General features: G+C 36.4%; 1 protein-coding gene across 6 annotated transcripts in view; it reads right to left on the bottom strand.

The window, feature by feature from the left end:
* Positions 1-24,029, bottom strand: part of LOC141839223 (putative LRR receptor-like serine/threonine-protein kinase At1g06840) — a 37,063-nt gene extending 13,034 nt beyond the window's left edge. Inside the window, exons 1-17 of one of the 6 annotated variants that reach the window (XM_074726915.1) lie at positions 23,819-24,029; positions 22,209-22,358; positions 18,864-19,008; positions 18,079-18,150; positions 17,834-17,905; positions 15,424-15,567; positions 15,280-15,348; positions 15,133-15,204; positions 12,240-12,314; positions 10,379-10,447; positions 8,409-8,474; positions 8,168-8,239; positions 7,969-8,055; positions 7,824-7,889; positions 5,274-5,764; positions 4,405-4,551; positions 1,721-2,001 (exon numbers count right to left, since the gene is read on the bottom strand). In XM_074726915.1, coding sequence (XP_074583016.1) covers positions 1,721-2,001; positions 4,405-4,551; positions 5,274-5,764; positions 7,824-7,889; positions 7,969-8,055; positions 8,168-8,239; positions 8,409-8,474; positions 10,379-10,447; positions 12,240-12,314; positions 15,133-15,204; positions 15,280-15,348; positions 15,424-15,567; positions 17,834-17,905; positions 18,079-18,150; positions 18,864-19,008; positions 22,209-22,308 — 2,028 coding nt within the window. In that variant the 5' untranslated portion in view covers positions 22,309-22,358; positions 23,819-24,029. Of the gene's footprint in view, positions 1-1,720; positions 2,002-4,404; positions 4,552-5,273; positions 5,765-7,823; positions 7,890-7,968; positions 8,056-8,167; positions 8,240-8,408; positions 8,475-10,378; positions 10,448-12,239; positions 12,315-15,132; positions 15,205-15,279; positions 15,349-15,419; positions 15,568-17,833; positions 17,906-18,078; positions 18,151-18,863; positions 19,009-22,208; positions 22,359-23,818 lie in introns of those variants that run through there. The other 5 variants (XM_074726916.1, XM_074726917.1, XM_074726920.1 and 2 more) reach the window with 5 other exon arrangements.
* Positions 24,030-24,733: the final 704 nt, after the last annotated feature.

The following is a 24,733-nucleotide window of genomic DNA, read 5'->3' as shown; positions in this document are numbered from 1 at the left end:
ACAAGCCCACGCCCCCTATATTTAATGCTTTCTCTCTGCGGCCTGCCCCGCTGCATTTTCGGATGGTGACAACATAGCGCTTTACCGGCGATGGGACAAGGAACTCGATTGTTCCTGACATCTTATTTATCATGACGAGACATTCCTTAAATGATGACGTGACAGATATGCATGCTCATCCCTCTTTAAAAAGGCCACTCCGCTCCGCAGGTACTCTCTCTCTCTCTCTGACTACTCTCATACTCTCAACCATTCTCTTTTCTACTGTTCATCATCTTCTTCTTCCTCCGTCCCTGACTTGATTGTCGGAGTGGTCGCGCCAGGGCACCCCCCTGGCCTTCCTACTGACGGTCTCTGTGATCGCAAGTCTCCCCTGAAGCTGTTGTCGCTCATCTTCTACTCCGGTGAAGTGTCCGGCGATCGTGAAGCTCCCATTGTCTCCACCATCAGCCACTATTCAAAATCATCTACGAGGAGGTCCGGTGACACGTCCTGGAGCTGTTCTCAACCGGAACAGTAGACACTATCGTGGGAGTAGGGTGTTGACAAAGGCTCATCATCTAGCCTTGTCATCTATTATTTATTATGCATGGCGAACTAGAAACTCTAGTTTCTTTGGTGAGGGGCAATTAGGCATTGAGAAGATTTTCAAAATTGTGCAACTTCATGTATACCAGTCCTTGGAAGTTTACTCTGATATGATACTTTGCCAAACATAAGTAACTCCTAAGAACTAGCTCTTGTACTCTTGGTTCGTGCTATACACATTTTTTACTTATCCAAAAAAAAAACTTATATTCTAATAATATATCAGTGGGTTCTCTTTCCAGCTTTTCCATTTTAAATAACTTGTAGATTTATTGTATTTTCAAATGAACCAAGAGCTGTCAGATGGATTAGAGACGCTTGGAATCATAAGTCGCCAAACTAATAGGCATGGATCAACTAATACATATATATTCAAAGGTCAATACCAATATTACTAGATTAGGAGAAGGACCAAATTCACCACAGAATTGACAATCTGATTGGCTGATTCTTTTTCAGAACCATATGCAACAAAATCTATGAAGAGTAACTGCGGAAATAGAAGTGAGTCAAAGTATCCTGGGATCAGACCAAATTGTGAATGAAATTAACAGTAAGTTCTGAACCTACAGTTTTAGTTTTATAAACAGCCTAGTAATATAAATATGTTCATAGCAAAGAGCTTTCCCACCTTGCAGACAAATATTGTAATGGTAAATCACATGCGAAATCAAAATTGAGAAGGGAAAAGAAACAGATACGGATTGGGGCATGTCAAGTGAATTTTTACAAGGTTACTAAGATTTTTGGAGTCAGCAAGAATTTTTTGAGCTATCAGAAAATCCTACATTCGAGTAGCTATCACTGTTCAATATTTAGAAATTTATTGAGCATTAAAACCACAAAAAATACAACATAGTTTTTCCCATGCAGACTTCCAGCATCATCAATATTCTATCTAGCTAGATATTACTCTTAAACAACGGAAACATGCAGATTTTTTCTGATGAACTGTGAACTCTCTGACTCAAAATCTCTACAAATTTATAAAGTAAGCTCCACAGATCCACATAAATAGATGAATGAGAAAGAAAATTGAGAAATTGTCCAAATTCTTGTATTTAAATATCTAGCTGAAAACTTCCTGAGGAAAAAATAGCAAAGGAGAGAAATCAATCTGCAAAGGACAAACCTGTTCATTTTGTTCATCACAGTAACCAACTAAAGAAACTAAGTTACGGTGATGCAACCGTGACAGAAACTCTATCTCTGTCAAGAACTCCTTTGACCCTTGTAAAGTTCCTTCTAGTGCTCTTTTTATGGCTACAAGCCTTCCATCATCTAATGTTCCTTTATATACCTTTCCATACCCTCCTTGGCCTACTTGAGCGGATTTGCAGAAATTTCTTGTAGCTAGGACCATTTCTTCAAAAGTGAAGCATTTTACATTGTTGAGTTTCAGAGTTGTCACTGCTGCAATTGGAAGGAGAAGGAAATGAACATACAATGGCATCTTCAATCAATCTTTCAATCAAGTGTAAATTTGAGTTATGATGATGCTTAATTCTTCGCCCTTTACATGCCTCTCTAATCACAGTATTAAAATTGTCATCCTAAAGTGACAATAGAACTAGTTCTAACATTCCTTAGGCAATCATATAAATAAAAAAAACTAGGGGAAGGCGCACAGATTTTCTAAAAATTGACAATTTTCAATCATCTTTTGTAAAAGTAAAAGGGACAACTTAAGTTCACCCGATATATAATATGTAGAACTAATAACAATACATTAGTAGGTTCAGTTGTTCAGAAAGCAAACAAGCAAAATGACCTTCCTTCCAGCCCTTTGTAGAGCATACTATGGAGGTCCTCATAAGGTTGCATTTTCCTGGCTACCTTTTGATCAGAACCACGAAGATCCATCGGCTGTGGTTGTGCAAATCACTAAGAAGATTAACCAGGTCACTACTTAGGGGACCAGGCTAAGTTTGCAAAATTTTGTGTTCTCATTAGTCTGGATTGGCCACTGCTACAGGCACTGTGGATTGAGATCGGAATAATCTCTTTTCAGTCCATATATTACAAGAATGTGCCTAATTCTTTTAATAACTGTAGAAAAATAGGGCATAAGAACTCTGTGTGGATAGTGTCTGTAGAGGTAGGTGTATACAAGAATAAAGGTTTAGGTGCTAGTGATGCCTGGTAGACATAATAAGTTTTGGCCATTGATAAAGGGTGGAATGCAATGTTGGGTGTCTTATCTAACAGGCTTGGTGATAGCTATTTTTTCAGAACATGAGAGATAATGAAAGAAAGACAGCACTGAGAATCTCTTTCTGCACATAAGGAGATCTGACCCTTGTTTCATGTTGTTGGAAGAGTCAAGAGGCACATTTGAATGTTGATGTTACCGAGAGATGGGTAAACAGGCATGAAATCTATTGGTCTAGTGTTTGGGCACCTGTTAAAGGAAGGTCTGGGGGGGAAATTCTTGTTTGGTAAAAGTAGGCTGTTGAGGTTAGTGTAGTTTTTCAAGACAAATAGCTTATCGCTACAGTTAGTTCTTCCAATAAGGTTGTCAAGAGTCTATGGTTGAAATTTGCTAGTTCATAGAGATAGTATGTGGAAATTATTTAGTATCCTTCAGAATACTGACTTAACTTCATTAGTGGTTGGAGATATTAACTACATTTGTAAAACTAAAGACAAGAAGAGGAGCTATATTTTCTTGAGGGAGGTCGCTATTAGCTGTGCTGATTTCCTTGAAGGCGTTGGCTTATCAGATCTAAGTTTCTTGGGACTGATAATAATCTTTTGGTATTTGAAGTTGGGTGTGACCAGGAAAAGGCAGGAGAAGATAGATGTAATCTTTTGGTCTCTCAGTCTATTGTGCATTGTTGTATGCGTCCCTTCATCATTAGTTGTGTGTTGATCAATGGTTGAATAGATTGTCACTTGTATGCTCCATCAACTTTTCTAGAGCTTTGTTGATCTGTAATAAAAGGGATCATTGGTTGTTTGCTTCATTAATTCCTTCCTTTTTATTTCTCTCATGTGCAAATATTATATTTTGGTTCGTAGTGTCATAGCCTATATTTCTAATTCATATAACAAGTTGGGCATAGATTGGACACATTTATACTCCAACTTAAAGAGGAAGATTGGGCATATAACAAGTTCATTCGTATTGGGTTCATTAGGTATCAGGTGTAGTGGGTTTATGCTACACTAGTACTCTAGATTTAGGGTTTATAACTTATCTATATGGTTATTTCATAATAATGAAATACAATGTTTTCCTTCTCCAAATTCTACACATCCAAAATATAACTACAACTTTAGGGTTGTAAACCCATATTCATAAGAAAAAAAACAAATAATAAACATATTCAAAGTAGAAACAGAGGATCACAACAATTAGTTATAGTGTATATTAGGAATTGAAGAGAATATTAATATGTATTTGTGGAGTTACAAGAATAGATAAAAATAAATAAAAATAAAAAGAGAGAAAATAAGTTGAGAATGTATGGATTGTTCAAAGGTGGCCGATATATTCTATAGCTAGAAGAATTAAATTCATTCAAGTGAAAGGTGTAAGGGTAGAAGACCAAAAAAACATTAGTTACTATAACAAAAAAAATTTAATTTATTTGAATATTACTACCAATATAGCTTTAAATAGACCTCAATAGAGAATAAAATCAATAAAACTTACCCAACAAGTTGAAACAAACAGAGTTTCATGATGATATGTATCAGACAACTACTCTGTTAATTGTTGATTAAACTGGTTTTAAACACAACCTAGAAGACACATTCAAATCTGATTAACATTTGTAGCTTAAGGTACTTTCTCAGAATAAATGAACTTACAAGATTTTTTCCTTAAAATAGAGTAATATCTGTGATGTTTCCTCATGATGAGAACTGTCAACATCACAGATAGAGAAGCAGCACCAGCAATAGCACCCAACAAAATGCCCGCCAAAGCACCTTTACTTAACCTTGATTTTGAAGAATCTGCAATAACCCATTAGTTTTGAAGAATCTGCAGTAACAAATCTTGATTGCGAGCAATGTATAACTTGAGTCCATGATGATTAAAGCCAAAAAGAAGATTTTAATTTTTTTAAAAAATAACCACAACATATATTCTAATTCAAAAACCTATCTGCATCATGATGATAGCGTACTATATGCTACTTAAACGGGAAAAATGCATGGTAAGAACATGATCTTTCCTTTTGTTCTGATCGCATTGCCTGATGGTTTTATCTATCCAGTTCTGACAGCCATCGATGCAGATATTTTTTTGATATTCAATACAATGAGTTATATTGTTTGTTGGCTATATCTCAAGGATTATTGTTAAAGCTCTGTAAGGACTTTTTGTCCATAGGCTCCAACAGTATCAACTATGTATGCCAAGTTACTAACCTCCTTCAGAAATAGAAACAGAAACAAGTTTGGTATATCACAGATGCATAGTGAAAACTGAAAAGTAGTCTTTCTTTTCAGTATGTATACCAAAACTCAGTTTAGCTTAGATCATTTATTAACAGAAAATTTGTTTCCATGTTTCAAAGGCACACATTATGCATGATCATAAAGTTTGTCTATTCTTCAATTATCTTGGTGGTTTAAGTTGTGTGAACAATGTTTCCAGTGTTGCTGTTTTTTACGTGTCAATATATGACTAGCAAAAGAAGCACATTAATATACAAAGATAGTCAAAGACTCACCACTTTCACGAGGCCCCCGCGAGAAGCTAAGAAGCTCATATGGTCCGTAAACATCTGAAATGTGAATTTCCCATGAAGCTAGGGTGCCCGCAAGACGAAAAACCTCACTGCTATTAAATAGACTAGAGTTGTTAGGAAATAACTTTAAGTTCATATTCAGCCTTGGCCCACTCTCCCACATGTACGAGTCAATGGACAATTGGTGAGACAGCAGGTGCAAAAGTGAGGTCAGATGGAACTCAAAATCCTTCATATATGAAGGAAAATCTGATATTCCTGGGCTTTTCAACCGAAATCCAACTCTGAGTGGTAGGGAGCATTGGCATGACATAGACAATGGGTTGTGCTCATAACGTTCATCTACTGGGCAAGGAGGACAAGTATTTGCATATGTTGTTGGACCTTCAGAAGTTTGATTGACACTCCTTGGTTGACATAAATGAACTATATTGAGTTGGTTTGCATTGATACACAGAGGGTTTCCATATAACCTAAACATAGTAGCAACAAGAATGTAAGAAAATATAGGTATTCATACTAAACAAAACAATATTGTAAACATCCATGTTAGAAATATATATATATAACTTCATCTGCATATAGAGTATCTACTGCAATATTTAAATGTCTATTTTTTCAAGTTTTGATTGACCAATCATTTAGATAGTGTTATCATATATCAACTATTTTTTATAGATTCTATGGAAATGGGTAACCAGTCCACCAAAACCTAGGTAGACCCATCTAGCTATATGTGTACTAGATGATGGATTTTCACATTGTATTTACATAATTCTAACTATATTTTAATAGTTCGGAACTACTTTATGCTTTTCATCTTTGCACCATTCTCCACCAAATCCTTGAAACTTATCCAACAGTTCTGAGTGTCATCATTGAGTTCTTAGTAGACCAGACCATGGGCCGGGTCCAGCCCGGACCCGGCCCGGGTCAACGGGCCGGTTGGCCCAGTTAGCCGGGCCAAACCGTAACTGGCCCGGCATCCTGCCGGGCCGGTCAAGGTTCAATGAACTTTGAACCGGCGGTTCAGCCGGTTAACCGGCGGGTTGAACCGCCAGTTCAAACAGTAACCGCCGGTTTGAGTTTTTTGGGATTTTTTGATTTTTTTCAATGGTTTTTATATTTAATGTGTGTTCAAATAAAATATATTTTCCTTTATTTAATTAAATTACAATTTAAAACATCCCGGGTCAACGGGCCGGTGGCCCGTTGACCCGGTTAGCCGGGCCAAACCGTAATCGGCCCGGCATCCTGCCGGGCCGGTTAAGGTTCAATGAACTTTGAACCGGCGGTTCAGCCGGTTAAGCCGGTTAACCGGCGGGTTGAACCGCCAGTTCAAACAGTAACCGCCGGTTTGAGTTTTTTGGGATTTTTTGATTTTTTTCAATGGTTTTTATATTTAATGTGTGTTCAAATAAAATATATTTTTCTTTATTTAATTAAATTACAATTTAAAACATCGTTGCTAGGATCGAACCAGGATATCCTGGGACACAAGCACATATACTCACCACTATTCTACAACACCTTTTGTTTGTAAAATTAATATAATTATATATATACTATATTTATATTTATTTAATTCAAATCCATTTTAAGACGTCGTTGATAGGGAACGAACGCAATTCTCACCGGTCTTGGAATATGCACCACTAAACTACATCGACTTTTTTCTCTTTTTTTCAATATTTCTTTTATATAAATTTTAAAATTTTTAATATAATAATCTCGAACCGTCGCGAATCGTGAACCGAACCGTGAACCGGCGGTTCCGAACCGTGAACCGGCGGTTCCGAACCGTGAACCGGCGGTTCCGAACCGTGAACCGTAACCGTCTTGGGCGATTAAGGTTAAGGGTCGACCTGCCATGAACCGTCAAACCGGCGGTTCCGAACCGTCGAACCGGCGGTTCCGAACCGTCGAACCGGCGGTTCCGAACCGGCCGGCGGTTCCGAACCGTCGAACCGGCGGTTCCGAACCGTCGAACCGGCGGTTCCGAACCGTCGAACCGGCGGTTCTGAACCGTGGTCGGGTCTAGACTTCTTAGAAGATGTCTGCTCCATACAAATCTTGTGAACTTTGATTAAAGTCGTCTAATACATTCTAACCCGTATATTTATATGTTTCACATTGCTACACCTAAAAGACTGAGCAAACCACATGTATCAACATCACAATCCCTGGAAAATCTAGCTCATAAGAAAAACAAATTCCCTGGAGAGTATTTCGGTTCAAGACTGCACGAGGAGACAAAAGAGAAGAAACCAAAAACTAGGCAGAGCATAATTGCAATTAGAAAGCACTAACGATTATAAAGTTAAAAGAGAAGATAAGATGGTATAAAGCAAAACTAGAAAAACGTTCATCTTGGGAAAGAAAAAGCTAGAATTATGATTTAATGAAGATTAAGGACCGAAAAGAAAATTGTAATGATTACACAAAACAAGAACATCTACAATGCATCCAGTGAAGGCAATCTGAAGAAAAGGCCAACAAGAAAATAACAAAGGATTGCACAAGATAGCTTACAATACAGTGACATTTGAAGGATAGTTAGCAGAAGGTATATCTGTAAGAGAATTATTCTGGAAATTCCTGCATGCAGCATATAGAGATTGTAAGATGGTGAGCTATAAAGTATTAAAAACTATATCTTATGCTAGAGAGATCATACAAGATTAAAGTGTCATTTGGATTGAAAATTCTGTTCTGCCAAATAGAGGATGGAACAGAACCAACGAGTTGATTATTCTCAAGAGACCTGCAAATTTAAATAATATATGCATAAAGTCAAGTGTATTCTATGTTCGCTCATTTCTTCTGATTGAAAGACATGACAAAATTTTATGATGTCTTGCTAATCTTTGACTTACACCCATTGGAGCTTATGAAGTCCATTAAAGGTTGAAGGAATTGTTCCATTAAGAAAGTTGTGTGATAGATCACTGCAAGAGAACCAAAAGACTCATCAACGAGAAATGCATGAAAGAATCAACAATTTTACATATAGCATCCAAATTAAAGTATTTTAATTTCTAAGTTAAAATCAGGAAAGGCGCATGAAAGAACAGTGCATAATTAGTTTAAAGAACAAAGCAGTGAAATCTCACATACATAGTTGTTATGTTAATTGCAAGATTAGGCGGTATGGATCCATTCAACATGTTCCAACTAAGATCCCTGAAATATTAAAAAATCATGAACAATTAAAAGAAAGGTAAAAGAAAATTGAGTAACATTAGAAAAATAACAATAATAAGATAATTCTCCAGGTTTGACAAGACCCATGGGAGAATAAGATAGCAAGCAAGTTGAAAGAAATATGATTTCAATAAATAGTTCATCATGTCCGAGCAGATTAAGCAAGAATGTGGTTGAAAACATGTGTACCCTAGTTAATGATAACCAAGTAGGTGATTGTCAAACAACCTTGGTATGATAGAGGGGTTATGAACTCTTGCCCTTGGGGCATGGTTGAGTTGGTTAGTGCAGGGTAGACTTACTGAAGTGGGCAAGGGTTGAATCTCGGCGAAGCCGAGGAAAATACCCTCCCCGTAGTGACCAACTGCAGCTTCCCGATTTACCTCCTCACAGATGGTCGTGGAACCGACCATGTGGGGCCGCTAGGGTGGCGGATTCCACCTTTTGCTGAAGAAGAGGTTATGAACTCTGGATAATCAGATTTCTGATCCTACAAACTAATTAAGAACCAAAATATATACTTGAACTTGTATTATAACTCATAAGTTACAAACTAAAATATGAAGAAAAGACATAAGCTATTAAAGTCGCTCGCCTGTCTGTGCCTAGGCACAAGGCACAGCCAAGCGAGCCTCTTGTGACTGTGCACCTTGTGAGAGGAGGAAGAAATCGATCTTGAGAAAACCGATGAAGATTCAGCTGGTGATTATGAGAATGATATGATTGATGAAGATGATGAAGATTTTGATGATTTAGATATTTATTTTTTTAAAATTTGAATTATGCGCATAATGTATGTATTTGCTAGTGAAGTTTATATTTACATTATTGTTTAATATTTTACGAACTATAATTTTGTTAGTGAAATATTTTGACCGACATTCCCTATATAGGTTTGAATAGTAAAAATTTATACCAGAGTGCCTTACTTTAGTATGACAGGCGCCTCACCTTGCGTCGTGCGCCTCAAGCCCTATAGCACCTAGCGCTTTTGGATGCCTCACACCTTAACTATGAGAAAAGGTACAATTTGTGTGCATTAAAGTAAGTTTGCTTAGCTTTAAATATAGATACTGATACAATAAAAGATCGAGTTCAATAGCATAAGAGAATCCATATAATCATCCCCACTTAATGGGATAAAGGCTTAATTTTTATTGTTGTTGTTGAAGTAAGTTTGCTTAGCAAACACATTAAGCCATATTAGATCAAAAAATAATTATTTGTATATGCAACCACAGAAGTATAATTTAATCTGTCTAAGAAAACAAGATTAGTGGGATTGCAACCTCTTTTTAGAAGTTACTTTTTACCTACTGCATTTTCCCATAACTGTGGGATCCAACTCTTTATGAAATTTTTTATTACTTAGTGTAGAACAATTGGCACTAGATGAAGGGGCAGAAGTTGTCAATAAGGTAGTAGTCAATGCTACACCCGATAGACCAACCACACCAAGGAAAAACTTCCATTTACAAGAAATTCACCAAGAAGAGAGAAAGGTGGTTAGCCTTGAAGGAACCCACCTTCAAGAAAGTGAGAAGGAATCCACCTCACTAAAAGAGGAGGAACCCTTAGTCCTTACATATTCTCACGTAACTCCCTAACAATATTACCCAGTGACCCAGATTTATAACTTTGAGAAGACTGCAGCCATTGTATTTGTTTTCAAACAGATAACCTGTGGAGTTTAGAAGGACATTAATGCTAAAAAGTATAAACTATAAACTACTAGATGCAATCAGCATTTAACATGATAGGGAAAAGGTTCTGGGTGATCAAACTGACTTTATCAATGTTAAGAAACATACTTGAGGTCATTAAAACCTAAAATATTATGATATGTATATTCTATGTCATTGAAAAGATCACAGTGGACTTACAAATAGCCAAGTTGAGGCATCCCACTCAAATCAGGAATATGTCCATGCAAACTGCAGTTCCTAAGACTCCTGTAAGAAAAAAATGTGATCAACCATTAAGATGCAAGAAACAAAACATTTTGAACACCAAAAACAAAAAATCAAAAACTCATGGGATTCTAGAAATGGTTAACAATTTCTCTCTAGCACACACAAAGATGTTGCTAAGTTGATTTCTTTCTCTAAACAAAAATGGATGAATAATTATGACTCAAACCTTTACAATAGTCCGACCCATATGGAGTTGTATCATCTCTCTATCAATATGCTATGTGTTTGAGATGTTACCAAAATTGATACCAAACGAAGACCATGAACCTCAAAGGTTGTGATTCAAAGTGATTGCTAATGAGAGGCGAGTTATTCATTTTGCCTTAGTTTCATTGTTAATGATATAAATATATAAATTAGTTTCTTTTCTATCAGCTCAAGTTTTTGGGAAAGTACTTAGCCAATCAACTTTAGTAGTATTAGAGCAGGAGGGTAGGGTTCTGATTCCACCTGTATAAAAAAGTATATATCTAATCAATTCATGTGTTGAGAGATCAGGGTTAATCAGAACTCAGGGTCAATCAGTCAAAGCACCCCACCCGCAAATAAAAGGGGAGTGTTACAAATATGAATATATAATTAGTTTCTTACCTACCGGCTCGAAGTTTTGGAATAGATGGTTAGTCAATCAAGATTAACAGCAATCATCTCTCTTGGCATAGCAAAGGGTTGCTTTGTTCTAATTAGTATCAAATAAAAAAAGTGTCAAAATGAAAACTATTATCAAACTAAATCAAAGTGGATATACACTATGTTGTCATGTGATGCAATCTATTGACAAATATCAATTTAATCAATCAGCATCAACCAGAATAACAAGGATTTAATCCAAACTTCGAATACATCACAAATAAAGGTTCCAGGCTCCCCACAAAGATAAAAAAAAAAAAGACAATTAATTAAATTCAATGTAATTATCTAATTGTCTCAACTGATCATCATCCAACAACAAAAATACCATACAATCACTTCTTGTTCACGATTGACAAAACTAACAAATTTGGTTGAGGAGCTAGGGTCTGGGGGTAAATTAGGCAATGACAATCTATGGCGAATTTATGATCAATGAAAGAAGGCTCAAACTACAGAATCTGCAAGAGCTGAACTAGCAGGCAAAGGATTTATGATGTGAAATATGCAGTCAATTTTCACCGATGAAAAGATGCCTATAGTTTCTTTATTTGTCTCATTGTCATGTTTCATTGGATGATTCATAGATCATGTTAGAAATGCATTTCTACATGGAGAATCACAAGAGATAAACATGAATAAAAACTTAAATTGTTGCTCAAGGAGAGTGGCTTTGGTGTCAAATTGAGGTGAGGTTCACTTGCATCGATATGAGGTGCAAAAGAGTGTTGTGAATGGTCAAACATTTACCATCTAGTTGGAGATACTTATGACAAACAAGATCAAGTTCATAGTCCATGTATTGGTCATTTCCTTCTGCAAGCTGTTGCTGAATAGTTAGGTTGAGAAAATTTAAGCAATCCAGACTTCATTCCTGAGGCTGAAGTAATCATATACCCAACTCCTTCCAGTTACTAAGTAATGTTAAAGTGCAACATGCCAGAACCTTACCTCTCAATAGAACCAACTTCCCTCCAGTTACTATTGTGTCACATGCCAGGGTCTTAGCTTTGATTAACTATTACAGAATATTTATAGTGCCATGAAGAAATGGACTCCATGTAATAGTTATCTTTAGGAACAAACTCAAGGAGTAAGCTCATAAAATAGGACTCAATGAATAGCTCTAGGAAGGCCTTACAATTTTACAAGTGTTGTCATGTTGCTGTATGAAGCTGGAATGGAACTGCCACTGAAATTATTGTTATCAAGCTGACTGCAAACATAAACAAAACAATAGTGTCACATGAGGTCAAACTTTTTTTAATAAAAAAGGACAAGAATGCCTTTTGAATTATGAGTTGGGTACACTACTTGTTCATTTTTTATTCTTTGAAAAGATTACTCTTCTTCCTTATTTTGTTCTCTAATACTCACAGTTCACTGACTCATGTTGTTGGTGTGTGTTTCCTTTGTGTGGTTAATCGTATTAACTGCTTAGCGAAGTGTATGATTGTTTTTATCTGTAGTATTAGTTGTGGGTGTTATGAAAGTGGTCCTGCTAACAAGATGCTTGAGGGAAAGCACTTTGTTCGAGAGGTGAGGAGTGATACATGTGAGGAGAGTAATATCACATGTGGCTTTGATCAGATATATATAGATGAATCCATTGTAAACTGTTGTCAATCTCTATATGCACCATAAATGAAAGGAATAAAGAGGCAAGTTTACAATAAAAAGTCTTCTCACTTATATCTCTCAAGCCACTTCTTCTCTCATTTCTGTGCCTTGCTCTTCTCTTCTTGTACACCCATCAAGTGTGGAGTAACCTAGCATGTGAGGGTTGGCCAAAAACTGGCCAACTTCAAGCCTAACATGCAGGCTAACTTAACTGAGTGTTTTTCAAAAAATAATTAATGGCATTTGACACTGGCCATGGGGTTGAATCTGTCAGCCCAAGTTTACAATCAAAAGTGTTCTTAGCTATATTTCTCAAGATCTTTATTCTGTTTTATCTACTTCCATGTCTTCATTTCTTCTTCTCCAGCCATCATATAACAGTGTTTTGTATATTTCTTTTCTTATTTTATTTTCCTGCCCACTGCTGCCCAAGGGACCTAACCCATCTCCCTCCCCCCTTCTTGCAAAAAACCTACCGTGTTCCTCCTCCCTTCTTGTGGCACCTAGCCCTTGCAATTTCTTCTCCCGCACCGAGCAGAATAAGTCCCAATCCCCCACGACACCTCAGCCAAAGTTTCGCCAACATCGGTGAGCCTCACATGCTACTTATCCCATTGTCCTCAACTACTCCACCTTCAAATCCTACTCCTATGTCATCGAGAGCTTCGGTCAGAGACTCAGAGGCACTCCTCCTCTTATGTTCCCTTACCCACCAGATGTCAGAGACCTAGTCATGTCAGAATTTATTTTTTTTCCAAGCACTGAATTCCTAGACCTGTCGCCTAACTGTTTCCACGAAGCCCTTACCAAGGAGACCTTGCCTGGTTTTCTAGTTCATCTTTGCTGGTGTGTTGCTATAGTTGAACACTTCTTTCTTTTCTTCCCTTGTCAATTTGGGAACCTGTTACTACTCCAACACAACTTTTATTTCCGCCGAGTAGTTGAATCAGTTTCACTGTTAGTGTTTCCCTCTTGCTTTGCTGCTCATGAGTCCTCCCTTATCCTTGTTACCTTTTTTAATTCAGTTCAGAAGCTTATAGTTAGATTAAACAGCAGGTACCCCTCCTTCCCTTGAGATTGAATTGCATATCATGTGGCCATATCGGATAGGCTACCAAGGTAAAGATCAGCCCTATGCTCCTAATTTATGCCTTATAGAAAATGCTGTTTATATAATTCTCATTCCAGTGTGACCTTGGTCATTGTGATTACATTTCACTTTTCTTATGCCAAGTATGCTTGATTCTTGAGAATGTGTTATCATTTAAAGCCAACAATAGAGCAGTTTCTTGTTATCTTCCTGTGTGTATTGAAGTTGGATTGGAACCCTTATGAATGAGTGATTGCTGGTTTCCTTTTGTTTATTTCATGCAAGCCCATCAGCTTGGCTTTTGAGTTCATTAAGTTTCTGTTTTATGTTTCAGGTTAGTTTGTAAGGGCGAGTCCTCTCTCATGGAGTAGGGGTGAGTCTGGTGATATGCTTTAGTGATATTTTATAGGAGGTTAGAGTTGGCGTTCATAGATTATTCTTTCTCATTTTTTCTTTAACTGTTGGTGTTATGCTTTGAGAGTAATATGTGTTTCTTTTAATGTATCCTTGTAGATCCATCAGTTGAAGGACTTTAGAGATCTTTGGGAGCGAGCCAATGCTATATAAGTCCTTGTTCAGGTGGTGTTTTCTGTATTTTTCTTTACAACACTTATCTTGTAAGATGATTAATCCATTACATGTGCAATCATTGAGATATGATGCTTGTTCAGGAAATGGAAAAAAGAAAATTTTGGAACTAAATAAAAGAATAAAATGATTTTGTTTCCTGCTTCATATGATCTTGTCATGCTTGGGTGGGTGTCTTGGGCTTTTTTTAAAAGAATTCCTCTTTATGCTCTACCTTTAATCAATTAGTGCATTATGCAGAACTATGATCCATTACTATATCAAGACCTCTCTCACACAATTGAGTGGAAGGGGTAACACTCTCATGCATTGTGCAGACTTAAATCATTTTTACTAGGTGATTATAGGGTCCGTGCAATCATACCCATCTTTTTCAACTTACTTTGCACTTTTGTGATTACACACAACCTTCCTTTGACCTCCAGGTTCACAATTTGAGGCAACCATTTGAGGTTGGTCACACCCCAGTTAACTCATGTTCAAAGATATTCAATGACTACTTTGGAAGCAAGTTCTAATGTCATTTTAGTTTTATACTGCACATTGTTTTTATTGTTTTGTTTACTTAATGCACTTTCCTTTTTAGGATCATGGACTTTGGCAGGCTACATGAATCATATTCGCTTATTCTCCATTCAGCTCCATGCAAGTTATGCCACCTTTCTAATAAAACTAAGCAAAGAAGTATTTCACAAAACCTACTTTTTACAAAAATTTGAGCATGTAGAAAACTCACAGGATTTTCAGGTTTGGCAGCAATCCAAGTTCTGGGGGAAGCAATCCAGATAAGTTATTGTTATCCACTAGACTGCCAAATTCACACAAGAAAACAAAAGTAAATTTAGGACATACATGACTAGAATAGGAGCTGCAAACCACTTACATATGGAAGACTGGCAGTGCAAACAGCTCAGATGGAATTTGCCCACTCAATGAGTTATTGTTCATGTGTCTGAGGGACAAAATAAAGCAAATCAGTAAGAATCCTCTATAAAGTGTCAACTATGAGCAACAAGGACCTACTCACAAATGCTTTATACTTCTCAAATTAGCAAATGATCTGGGTATTGGCCCTGAAATATTGTTCTCGTCTATTTGTAACCTATCTAAGTAAAGAAGATTGCCAATCTCATCAGGTAAAGAGCCAGATAAATTGTTGCCACTTAGAAGTCTGCAGATAGAAGATAAAAGGGCAACGTAAACATATTGGTTAATGAAATTTTAAAGAAATGTAATCATCTAAATAATACTGCTAGAACAATAGTCTAAGATAATAGGTATTGCCAATCTAAAAGAAGCAAAATGTAGAATGAAGAGAAAAATGAAATAGTTGCCTAACAATTATAATAAAAAACATAATAGTGGAAAAGGGAACCACAATAAATAAATAAGAACTTCAAACACATAGAAGCAAACACTTGCAAATTTACTGTTGTTAAATCTTACACAGCAAACAGAGAAAATAACATTGCAGTCATCATGTTCATCTTGAAGATTTTCTCCATTCAAGTCCTAATAAATGTTGTTTTCAATTGTGTAGCCCAATTAACCTTTTAGTGAGCAATCACCTGATCTACTATCCTCACAATGAAAAAAAAATGACAGCAAATAATAGCCTAATAAATACCCATGTCTCCAGGAGTCCAGGTACATACACACAAAAGCATTAATTAATTAATTTACAAATAACAACATAAATAAGATAATGATATCACAAGTCAAAACACAGGTGGAAAGAAAAAAAAAATCATCATCTAACCATGCTCTGATGTTTGCCACATTACGAGTGCATATGAAGATTGGAGTGCAATAAGAACTAGCGGCATGAGAGATGGTAGGACATACAAGAGAGTGAAAGGAGCTAACTATGCATAGAGGCAACTTTGTTAATTGAAATAATAAAAATCCAGTGCTAATAGAATTCACAATTTATTGAGAATCCTAACCAGAAGTCTAAGAACAGTAACAATATTTCCTATCCTTAAATTTGCTGATAAATTCTCAACAAATTGTAGCTTTATCCCTAGAAAACCAGGCAAGCGGTAGAATTTTTAATCTTTTAAAACTTAGATTAAAACCTTCAGACATTCCCAGAGGTTACAAGATCCAGGCCTCGCAATAATATTTGCTGCACTTAAGGCCATGAGCACTACCATTAGTGGCAGCATAGCATCCTAATATGCTTAACTGGTGGGACTGTAGGACTCCTATGGTAAAACTTGGTAACCAAACTCACTGATATAATGAGTAAAATTAACATCATTCTGAAGTGACTCGTAAAGATGGCCATCTCTATGGTAGGTCTTAAGTCGTCCATTCTTTACATTGTACATTCCGTATGCAGATACTAAATAACAGAACAGATTTTTAAAAAACATAAATTTAAGACAAAATCAACAATTTAAGTTAGAAAGTCTTATATAGGTAATGAGTCAACATTGGCATGCAGACAAAAACCCAAAACTCCATGGTGAAACTTCATCCAAACTGAATATGGCAACATTGTATATGAACATGTATGAGCACGTCCATGTGAACATGACATTAACTCCATCGAGATCTCCAAAGTTCACAAATCAAAAGACTAGAAACTTGAAAGACCACAAACCAGCAATTGCAACCGGTAACCATTTTTCACTTAATTGAAGGAGAGATTTCATGTATCACATAACATCTCAACAATCTAACATATAGTTCAAGTATGCAAGCATCAATTGTAAATTCACAGTTCTATTTAAGTTCCAGTTGTCCTTTGGATTGACTCACGTCCAATTTATTATCAAATCTGATTATTATAAATTAAAGAAATTGTATGTTGCCTGAATATATGATTCAAGTTGTTTAGGATAAAGACGCCAAGGCTCCTCCAACCCCAAAAATCAAAATAGGTCTCCCAACTGCCAAGAAAATTGCGATGAACTAAGAACACAATCTCGAATGCAAGCATGTAGCAAAGAATTGAGATTATGAAATGATATTTCAGTGGTTTAAATAGCTGTAGCCAAATAAGCACATTATGTTACTTCTATTGTGGATAAGATAAACAGGATGTTATAAGGTAATCCAAGATTTTCTCTAAATAGTGATAGCTCAAGATTCCAATATGCCAGCCTTAAAGGTTTTAGAGAAATTGAGAAAGTTTGAGAAAAAACAACACTCTAGAGATATCTAGATGATATAAGCCATAATATAATGAAACAATCAAGTTACATTCCCTAATACTATCAGAGAGCCTACAGAAAACGTTTGCAGTGATCCATTTTAATACTTTTCCAGACTAAGCATACATGATCTAGTACAGTAGTTCTTCGCAAAAGGACATAGCACATATTTATTCAGATTAGAAAAAAGAAACTGAGAGAATGTGACCAAGTGTACCATGGAAGAAAGATAAAATGAACATGATTACTAATCTCTTGTTTTGGATAAAATCTTACAGAAGCCTCAAGGATGTAATATTGCCTATCTCCTTTGGGATAGTTCCACTTATCGCATTCCACATAAAATCCCTATAAAAATGGAAATAAATCTAATCAAAAGGCTAGTCAGCAGTTCAAGTGAGAAAAAGTGTTCATCTAAACCCAGCTCTATAATGTAAGACAAACCTAATTCAACTATATTGCAAGCAAACTAGTAAGCTCAATTTTTCACCTTTCAGCAATCAAATAATATCATAACTCACATAATTTTCAATTGCGGCAGAAGACCAAGCTCAGGTGCCAGAATTCCAGATAAATTATAATTTAACAATTGCCTGGGAGTCAAAATGTGTCAGGATGAAGTAAAAAATATGCATATGCATCCAACCATAGTAACTCAACTGAATACAACTAAAATTTCAAGGTGATCAATTGATTCACAACCAAAAGTACTTAAGCATTGGAAGAATAAAAGTGGTGCTATTGCATATCTGTATAGTATACAACTCTTTCGAACTCTCAGCTCAATCATTCCCCAACTCAATTTTCTAAATTTCTATTAATTCTTCTTAATTGATTCATGGATTGTCTTTGATGATCAGTAACAGAAGTGCAAATGGAAATCCACTTAAACAATAGATTATTTTGGAATTTACTTTAAACTATTGCATATTTTTGTTTTTGAAGTGAAGTAAGGCATATGGTTGGATGGAAGAATTTGGCTAGTGTAGATAATTCAACAAAGAGGAAGCCAAGTCCATTCAACTAGATATGTCCAGGAGCATTCCCACAGCATTGCGTGGAACCTTGGTCTAAACTTATGCTGCCAAGTGCGTGAAGGTGAGTATAAGAATATAGTAGTCAGATAAGAACTGAAAAACTACGTTCCTATTCCCTTTCCTCCAAGAAATTCAATTAATAAATAAAGGAATGTTTTGGAAATAGAATAGAGAACAAAAGAAATTTAAAATTAAATATGAATGTATCATTGTCATATTTGACAATGTCTAAACAACTTCCATAAAAAAGAATTCTTAAAGTATCATACAGTTCTTCTATATGTAGGTATTCATCATTCGATGTAGCACAAAATACGCCAGTCCAATTTGATGTACATGGATCTCCATTGTCCCAAGATTTGAGGTTTCCCATAGGATCAGTCAAATTGCTCTTGATAATCCTTAATGCATAGACTGCATATAAGCAAGCATTATCATTCCTGAAAAACCTTCTCAAAGGAAATTTAAGAACTACAAATTCTGGCTCTTGCAGTATTATGTCAAATCTTAACATAGAAAAGCATGTAATGCACGAGTACTTGCATAAAATTTGAAAGCTTTCTCATACCTTCAGATCATGAATTACTGAAAAAGAGCAAGTTTATCTCATATATTCAACTTTAGTTCTACTTAGATTTCCAAAGCTTTCTCTACGATTCAAGGATAGGAAGCTTTTGGCTGGACAAGCTTAGGCAGTGATGACAAAGGGCTTTCTCCCTTAGAAAATGCAACGGGATGGAAAGAAATCAGTTCTGATACCATGTAAGGGGAATTATTCCTTACCAAACCCTAGCTAGTCCCTCCTCTACTGAAATATAGATATCATTACAAATATGAAATGTTACAAATGGACACCTACATTAAATATTCATAAAGAAGCTCAATTAGCCAATAACATTAACACTAAACCTGTAATGTAATTTTGAACTTGCAATTAGGGCCTACCTTAGGCATATAGGTGATTCGCAATAAGGACCTGCTATTCACTGACTAGAATATGCATTTCCTTTTATATGCTATTAGTTAGTAATGAACTTAGTTTCCCTTTTGGAAAATGGGGTTAAATATTTTGAATTATGCTCCCAGTTTGCTAGACGGAGGATAGGCAAAACATTTTATTATTAGCATGCTTACACTAAACTAAACATATCCTATATATTTTAGCTTCCAAAATATAACTTTGTGGCATATAAGAAAATTTAACTATCATATAACACAAAGCAGAAAGAAACATTATTTTTCTTATCATTAACAATCCAAAAAAGATATTGGCGCAGTTAGGCCCATATTAGTAAGTTTCAGATTTAGGGGTTTATCATGAGTTCATATATATCTACATGGTTATGCCTTTATGAAGTCAATACAATATTTTTCTATCCCCAAATTATATGTGGTATTAGAGCCCCTTTCCAAGATTAGGATTTTCGAAAGAAATATTCCTGCACTAGGGAGATTATTGTCACAGACAACAACCTGACCTCATTGCAAGTTGTCTTCTTCTCCCATGCATCTCTCTTCTCAAAGACTAACTTGCATTTCATGAACTCCAAATCTCAGCTTGAGCAAGTGAAATATGAGGATAGACCCATGAGCCTTTTCCATCTAGAACCAAGATTCGTGTGACCGTCGTCCAACGTGACCTCCCTACTTCCTCCTAGTGTTGCTCCACGATCAGGTCATCGCCCCACATTTTCTCAACGTAGTTGCTTGCCACAATATCCTACCAAATATGACTCACTATTATTACTCATCTCCGAGATCTCTCACTTCATACAACAACACAAACCTTGGGAACACTTTTTGACCCTAATTGGTGTTAGGATGTTGTCACTTTCATCGATGATGAGCAACAACCATTACTTGCAAACTCATAATCTAAAGTCGTGGCTCTACCAACATGATATGGTGTTGCCGATGTTGTTGCCTAAAGGGATAATCCAAAGTCTAAGAATCAAGTCCTTTCGTCAACCTCTTTGCACATGTTGTATGGAACTAATTGCAACCACAAACTGTGAAAGAGGGTGCCCTCCACAAATGAAAGAGGAAAACCAAAGAAGACTCAGTTAGCAACAATAAAACGAGATAAAATTTATTTAAATATCGATAATGATATAATAATGGATAAAGCCCAATGATGTAGAAGGATCCATACAATCGGTCTCACCTAGCGGGATAAGGCTTGGTGGTTGTTGTGTATTTATATTTCATTATTTAATAGTAACTTTTGTATCAAGATAGAAGTTGTCTCATTTAATTTCCAATTATTTTATTATTATACATCATATTGTAATGTAATAAAAGGAATGTATTTCTTTGTGAGGTGGAACTTATTTATTTATGTGACATAATTTCCTATTCTTCTTCATTACCTAAATTTCTAGTAGATAAATAAAATCAATAAATTTGTGGTCTAACTAGTTGATTTAGGTAGACCTAGCCAATGAACTCAGCTAAGTCAATATTTGGATCCACAAGTGGTTTGATCCAACCGTTGAACCAATGACCTAAAGTTCCATTATGTTGGTTTCCAATTTAATTTTTATAATTATGCGCCCTCTTCTTCAAGCGTCAAGCATCGAATCTTGCACGTCAATTAGACTCCCCCTTACCTTTTAAGAGGATGAGTGACACTTACTTGCTAAGCACTCCACAAGACCTCATGGATCACAGAGGGATTTTCCTTTTGAAGATCTAAAAGCAACTCTTGAACCAAGCAGAGAGGAATAGCAGCTCTTCTCATAACATGACCTCTTTCTTCCCTCATTATATGGACTTACAAGAATGTGAGCACCAACCACCAATGTTTGCTAGCACCAACCACTAGCAACCACATCGCATAAAGACACAAGCACAAACATTAGTAATCTTTAATTGTTACTTGGACGACCGCTTACCAACAACCACACCTCCTGCGAACACAAGCATTGCCAATTTCAGCCTCTACTCATGACTCGACCACCTGCATGCTCCATTAAGTTTCATTTCACCTATATATGAGTGGTATCTTTATGTCTATTACGGAGGGCAAAGGCAACTTCTCTAGGTTTCATAGAAATTTTACACACAATTGTTTTTCTTTCTTTCGTTTTTTCCTTGAAGGAGAGCCTTGGCGTAATGGTAAAGTTGTTGTCATGTGACCTAGAGGTCATAGGTTCGAGTCTCAGAAACAACCTCTTGTAAAGCAGGGTAAGGTTGCGTATAATAAATCCTTCCCCGGACCTCGCATCGGCGGGAGCTTCGTGCACCGGATTGTCCTTTCGCTTTTTCCTTATTTTTTGGTTGTTTCCTTCCTCTACTTGAATACAATTTTGCTTTTTGTTTATGTTGCTTACCACTTATTGTATACCATCTTTTCATCTTCCATACCTCATATTTATGATTATACTATATTACTCATAGTCCCTTCATCGACCTGTCTCTTCAAATCCTTCAAAATTCTTTATATCCACCTAATGGTTGTCTCTTTATGAAGCAAGGCAATACAATATTTTGCCTGTCCCTAAATTCTACACATCTAAACAATCAATGAAGAAAATCATTCATGTTGTTAACTAAAATATGAATGAAAGTATAGCTAAGATTTAATTTATATAACTTTAAAGTTTGAAATTTACCTTCTGCTGGATGAGTGCTCTTTGCCTGGGCGATGTGCAAAGTGCAAGTAGATGACATGGTTAAAACAGCTCCATAAAATATAAGGAAAACCCCAACCATCTTCAGAGACTAAGTTACCAAATAACACTGACTCAGAAACTGCAAACTGCCTAAATATCAAAATGACTTCTTTTAAACAAAATATTAGCAACTTACAAGGGCATCAAATTAAAAGCTAGTAGAGAGGTTAGCATACTGCAAAGTTGTTTCCTCAAACTGTTCTTACTTTCCATGTAACAAAAGTATCCCAGATTCTCAGTATAAATTAAAAGAAATATGTGACTGTATGTCTATCAGAATTGGCCACTTAGCAGCTAAATTCAAAGATCAACCCCTTTCTTGAATCACAATTGTTGATGAATGCATATATGCTACGAATTTTACAATGTCATGGTAACTGAAGTGAGAGTGATAAGAGTTAACAAGTTTAACAGGGAACAGTCAAATCTTTGTACCAAAACCAAATGCGAAGCAGGCATGAACTAATCTGAAATTGCATAAAACAGTTCAAGATTGATTTGACAGGATATACATATCCAAAACTTCCTAACAAATTAAGTGTTATATTTCATCATAGCAATGCATTAAGATTCCACCCAGCATAGGCTAGTTTATAGAGTTACAGCCCACATAATACTAAGTGTTAGTTAACAAGAGGAGACCATTTGGTTAGTGAGATCGAATGTACACATGTCAATCACGTATAACTGTTTTTATTAGAAACCTAATTTAAATAGTTAGGGACCTATTTATAAGTATACAAATCATAATATATATGATATTCTTAATAAGTTTTCCAAACCTATATGATAAAAAAGTGAAGGAATCGTCGCTTTAGATTTAGCTTCACCCATGCTTAGACCGCAACATTTCATCGCCTTCCCCTCACATCTCCACCTCAGCCCTGATGAACCATTAGAGTGTGGAGGTTGTAGAAGAGGCTCATTCAAACTTCAGGACTAGATATTGGAGCACGAGTTCATGGACCTTCCACCTGTTGGGTTGTGTTTCACCTAGAGCTCTGTAATGCTAAATTGGACTGGGTTAGCTAAATATTCATGCAAACGGTCTATTGTCTTCTTTGTGAGGGTGATCCCTAGTCTCTTGTTTGACCATTGTCCTCTCCTGCTGAAGCGTTGAATGGTGTTTGTTCTCATGCATCTATTCTTCATTTTGAGAGTAAATGGTTACTTTATTGTGACTTTGTTTCCTTAGCCCATGCTTGTTGGCAAGCGTATCTTAGGTGCACCTCTAGTTGCCTAAATGCGATAGATTTAGGTAAAAAACTGAGATGACTTAGGAAGTTCATTCAACCATCGACATCCTCTCTTGTTTGTTAATACTCTATCGAAGAGAATTTCTCTCTAAGGAGTTAGCAAAAAAAGGCCTCTTAAAACAGCACTAAACAACCAAATCTGTTTTGATGTTCTGATAGAAATCAATCGAGAACATACCAAGATGCCGTTGTGCTACGTCATGCATACAACTTTGAAAACAAACAAAAACAGAAACATTCCAAACCAGCAAGAAAACAAGAACCATCAGCAAAAAGGAACTAGGAAATACGAACCTGGTTTTCGATATCAGAGACTATCAACCCCCGATTGAAAAACCGACGATCTATAAAACCAAAGTTCTACAAGACCGAGATTACCACTTACCCAGAAACCACAATGTTCAAAGGCGTAGGACGCGCACGACGATCAGATCGCTTCTCTAGAAGGATTCCAGTCAGAGCGAGCGCCGCAGAAGACCGAAACACTCGGAAAAGATCCGGCTAGCGAAAGAAGACGCGGAAGAAGGGGAAGAACGAGCCGCTGGCGTTAAAGTAGCCGCATCTTTTAGGTGACCACTTCGTGCCTCCGTCGAGGGAAAGCGACGGGAAAAGTGCCGTGAGAACAGGAAGTGGTATTCTTCTGCTCCCGAAGTCGATGTGAAACCAAAAACAGGAGGAACGTGCACGCGGCGTGACCTTGGACTCACAGTGGGGCCCTGGTTGACGTCGTATTCCCGCTGTGTTCCGATTTGAGAAGGGTACGAAGAAGTACCAGTCGATTCTTCGTAACACCTAAAGTCGTACCCAAATACCCAATCTCGCAGGGTGCTATAAATTTATGTCATGATCGATATTAAAGGTATTGTTGACTTTTCGAAATACTTGCTAAGCTTGAATTTAATTCGACTTCTTAACAAGAAAGGACAACACGATTCTAGTGAAAGGCCTCTTATAATTTGAAAGTAGGACAATTAGTCAAGTTTTTTTTTTTAATTTTACTTTGTTACGAAGTCATGTAGATGTTTGCATGACTTCACGTGAAAGTCAACTTTTGCTCGTGATTACAAGTATATGTTAATTAATTAGATCGGTTCTTTTCTTCACTTCGATCAACAATAATCTAAGGATTAGTTGATCAAATTTCAAAAGGAGATTCGAAGAGTGGTTGAGTTTTTTTTAAACATAAAATTTATTTTTGTTTTAATTTCA

The sequence above is a fragment of the Curcuma longa genome, chromosome 11 (genome assembly GCF_044706935.1).
Source record: "Curcuma longa cultivar G26 ecotype Majalengka, Jawa Barat chromosome 11, ITB_CL_G26_1.1, whole genome shotgun sequence".
NCBI classification, from domain to species: Eukaryota; Viridiplantae; Streptophyta; class Magnoliopsida; order Zingiberales; family Zingiberaceae; genus Curcuma; species Curcuma longa.
Note: the sequence above shows the minus strand (reverse complement) of the source record. Positions and strands in the feature narration are given on the sequence as shown.